A 4,547-nucleotide genomic window follows, 5' to 3' on the forward strand; every position below is an offset into this window, starting at 1 on the left:
GCATATACATTTTATCGTTTTTAAATATATTTTAAAATGAATATAATAATATAGGATTAATCTGTTATTTTTTATATAATGTTTTCAAAATAAAATTGATGGTCATAAAATTTATCAGATCAAATTTGGTTGGGGATCTAACTGTAGATGAAAAATTAATTTCAGGAAAGAAATTTGAATCATTATCACAACAATTTGAGAGAAATTATTATGTGCAGACACTGAACGTTGCTCTGTGTCCGAAGACGAATCAGAGCGCACCACGTCACCCGATACACAGAGGGTACACAACCACATTACACAGCAAGGAAGTGACGTGGCGTGGCGCTCTCTGATTTGTCTCCGGACGACGTCCCGTGTCCCCATGGAATAATTAATCACAAATTTGACTCACAAATTATTTATTAAGTTGAACACAAATCAGAACAAGAGTCAGATATCAACATCATTAATTTTGTTTTCTTTTAATTTTATTTTCTTTAGACTATTGGCCAAAATACAGACATTAGCAGACCAAATGATACAATAAAATCAAGTAGAAAACTTCAGGTCAAGAGCATTTTGCATGCAAAAGTTCATGCAGATCATAAATCACTAAAGATTGATAAATTAAACAACATTACCTGAAATCCTTTTGTCATTCATATAAACTCCAAATGTTGGACAGGGCTTGATTAGCTACAGTTTTCTGAGTACTGAAAATAGATACAAAGATTAAAGTAAATATTATTCAAATTAAATTCTTACTTACAAATCTGCTACAACAGGGTGGGGGGAATAGATTTAAGTTTGATAAGAACAATAAGAATAAATTTGAAATTTCCCCTTCAGTATTTGAATGTTTGTAGCCTTCTTTCATGAATTTGAATCACCTGAACTGATCAGTCATGAATAAAAAAAACATTTAAGTTCTTGTTTTAAGTCTTATCCCTGAAAAAAAGAAGAAGAAGAAGGAATATTTATGGTTGAATTCGAGAACAGACCTCTATATTTCTTAGCAACACTGTAATTAGATGGTATACTTAATAAATCCATGGTATTATAGCCTTCCGCGAAGGAGGGTAACTTTCAAACTTCTGGTGGTACCACCTATGTGTTTCTGCTGCTGCAAAAACAAGATTAGATACCTGGGCCAGAAAGAACACAACAAAATCATCATCAAATGTTAGGATAAAATGAACCAATAAGGTTTTCAAAATGATAATCTGCAACTTTGTGCAAGGATCAGAAATATTATCACCACAAAGAAGAAAAGGAGCCAAACTGTTGGGTCGAATCCTCCACTAGCAAGTAATATACCAGCATAAATGACCTGCATAGATAGTAGTGATAAATATGACAGACTCTGATTCGGGTGAAAAACATCAAAGAATCATCATAAATTTCTTAACATCAAGTGTGCAACAAAGTTTATACATAAATGGTGGGAGAGGATTTGATTCTTTCAGATATTCCTAAAAGTTAAGTTTAATGATTCAAATAGAAAAGCACAGGTGATGCAGAACATTAGTAAGGAAAGCCTTATGGATAAAGTAGATGCCTCAATGCGGAAATAAACTAAGTAAAAGGATAGCTAAATACAAAGGAGAAGGAAAGGAACTGACAATATGGATGTGCATCCATTGGCTCGCCTTCTTCAAACTTCACCCAAGAATTTCACACCCATAACAAAATTTAATTAATCTTCACCATAAAATTTATAAAATTGGTCTTCAATTCCCTAAAAGTGGAAAAATTAAAAATGATCATAAAGTCGGACTTCCCCACAATAAGTTTATTAGCAACAACAAAAATTAAGGAAGATTGTTTCATCTTTATATCCCAACCAAGAGATTCTAAAATTGGCTAGCATTAAATCCTCCTTTCGCAACTTGAATTAACTCTAAGATTAACAACATTGTTTCGAATTTGTGAAACAACTCCCAATGATGTTGTAGGTAAAAACTAATCAATGCTATCACACAAGTTCAGTAAAATACAAATTAAGCAGAATGTGCTTCAAAGTGTATGAAATTACTATTTCACCAAGGTAATGTGGGCATGAAACATATTCAAACCAGTCACCATTTGGGATTATGTATTCATCAGCTCCTCTCTGCTCTCGTAAAGAGCCCTGTCAAGAATATGAAATTTCAGTTATATAACTTTCTTATTGACTAGAATTTTGACAGTTTCAGAATGAAGAACCAAAACTGATGGAGAAGGGGGTACTTTAACATTTGAATTGCAAGAGATGAATATAGACAATAAGACCAAAAGCATTACATATAACAAACAGTTCAAGACAGAGAAAAGAGATATGGCCCCAGAAGTCTTATGCTGGCTTGGAAAGTACAGGTATAAAATATTTCATCATGCTGTATGAGAGAACATCGTTGGATAAAGAACGCGAAACAGAAAAAATATATCATTCATCACACAAAATCTGGGATCCATATCCCTGGAATTTAAGGCTAAACTGTTCACATTTGATATTTTTTATAGGGAGAATGTTCCATGAATAGGAAGCAGATAAAAAAGCATCATGCAATTTTAGCTTGGAAAGAGGGGTTATTCATCCAGACCAAATTCTATTTCTCTATGGACTTTATTCTACGACTTTTCACATTCAAAATTATCCAGCAATATCAGCCCCTATGTGCAAAGCTTCATTCTGAATGAACCATAAAGCCTATGTATAAGTAAAATATGAGGAAACAAATAATGGTTTAAACACTAGTAGTATATGGATGATTGCAAAATAAATACACAATAGCTACAATCATTACAAAACTTGCAAATCCTTAGATTAAATACAAAGTGTACTAATTTGCAAGATACCTGCCAAATTAAGCCTAAGGTTAAAATAATTGAGAAAATGTTAAGAAAATAGGAACATTAGATTTAGTATAAAACAAAGAATAAGTACATATATGTAATTTTAATGGATTTGATATTAATAATTATTAATCAACATCCTTAAAATATAGATCTATACCTATACATTATAGGTTTGCGTATATTAGATTTATTATACATCATAATGGGGTATGGGGTTATAGACAAATTTATAACCTTTAGAGTTAAGGATGAGTATATAAATTAGAGAAGTGTCTTAGGAGCATTATATAATAATAGAATATCATGGAGATTTAATTGTAAATTTCTATGAATCTAAGTATTGAGGAATAAAAACTCATTGATGGGTAAGTTGAGCATGAAAAAATGAGATTGTTAACAAGGATATGTAGCACAATTGAAATAATAAATTAGAGAATGATTATACAAGAAAAATAGTCGATAGGACATCTATTAAAAATAAAGAAATAAAAAATAGAATTATGTGGTTTCAGGCTTTCAGCATATACAATGAATGATAGAAGATGAAGCCATTAGACAAAGGGATAAAATTAGAGCCAAATAATTATTAATGAAGAAGAGCCTAAAATAACATGAATAGTGTTTCAAAATTATTTGTTAAGTACAGATTTGACACCTCAAGCAACACACAAAAGGAATAAATAAAAATTGTGGATTCATACAGCCCACCCCAAATAGTTCTAACAAAAATAATAGACAATGATGATGATGATGCAATTCCTAAACATACTTAGAACATGAGCCTCCTAAAATTCGTATCCCTAAAGAAATACAATTAGGTGAGGCTAAATCTCATAATGCAGAAGTTATAATTCATGAAAACCATAAAATATTCCAGCTAGCGAAAAACAATGCCTTCATTTGATTATTCCACGCAAGTAGTCTGAGTGGGTGAAAAATACATATGCACATAATCTTTTTATCTCCTACATTCAATAATAGTCAAAAACTTCCAACTTTTTAGTCACATATAAAAGGCAAGGATTTTTTCAAGGTAGAGAACAAATTAAGAAGGTCAGAGCACATGAACAGGAAAGAAGATACTAAACTCTTCCCATCTAAAAAAAGTGTTTTAGGCTCTGAAGTAGACAAACAAGAGAAAAATTGACACAATGAGTAGAACTTAAAACAAACTTTATTAAATAAAGGCAAACGACCCAAAACTTGACAAGCACAACAAAGATGCTAGGAGATTTTAAAGAAATAAAGAAATTTAAAAAGACGCTATCCTCAGACAACCGTCAGAGCGGGTTCCTCACATGCATCGAATTTGTAGGTTAAATAAGTAAAGTGCATAGAATTAGCAAACCGATGGTCCACCACTGCAAGACTGTCCCAAATGCTTCCAAATCAACCAAAACACGACACCCTAAAGTTGCTTCACTGTTGAGAAGAAGGATACAGATGGAGTGGCACTTGCGGAGATACGAAGAGATTAGAAGCCTGAGAAGAAAGGGTGGAAAGAGCCCGCAGGATTTCCGGAGGGGATGAGAAAAGAAGGTTGGAAAGAGCCCGCAGGATTTTCGGAGGGGATGAGAAAAGAAGGTTGGAAAGAGCCCGCAGGATTTCCAAATAAACCCGCAGGTTAATAGCAAATATGCTCACAAATATCAACTCCCTTCTTTCATAACATTTTCTCATATTTATAGGCAAGAGAGAGGAATGCCAAGAGCCACATGTCTTTAATT

At 32.7% G+C, this 4,547-nt stretch overlaps 1 protein-coding gene across 6 annotated transcripts in view; it reads right to left on the reverse strand.

Annotated features, from left to right (window-relative positions):
- Positions 1 to 609: 609 nt before the first annotated feature.
- LOC110110583 (polyprenol reductase 1) overlaps positions 610 to 4,547 on the reverse strand; it is a 40,851-nt gene continuing 36,913 nt past the window's right edge. For 4 of the 6 annotated variants that reach the window (XM_020842136.2, XM_028701127.1, XM_020842139.2 and 1 more), the window contains 4 exons: positions 2,018 to 2,113; positions 1,241 to 1,312; positions 984 to 1,127; positions 610 to 877 (listed from right to left, as the gene is read on the reverse strand). In XM_020842136.2, the coding sequence (XP_020697795.1) occupies positions 1,023 to 1,127; positions 1,241 to 1,312; positions 2,018 to 2,113 (273 nt within the window). In that variant the 3' untranslated portion in view covers positions 610 to 877; positions 984 to 1,022. Of the gene's footprint in view, positions 878 to 983; positions 1,313 to 1,604; positions 1,721 to 2,017; positions 2,114 to 4,547 lie in introns of those variants that run through there. The other 2 variants (XM_028701126.1, XR_003703176.1) reach the window with 2 other exon arrangements.

Source organism: Dendrobium catenatum, unplaced genomic scaffold, assembly GCF_001605985.2.
Source record: "Dendrobium catenatum unplaced genomic scaffold, ASM160598v2 fragScaff_scaffold_1639, whole genome shotgun sequence".
Lineage (NCBI taxonomy): Eukaryota > Viridiplantae > Streptophyta > Magnoliopsida > Asparagales > Orchidaceae > Dendrobium > Dendrobium catenatum.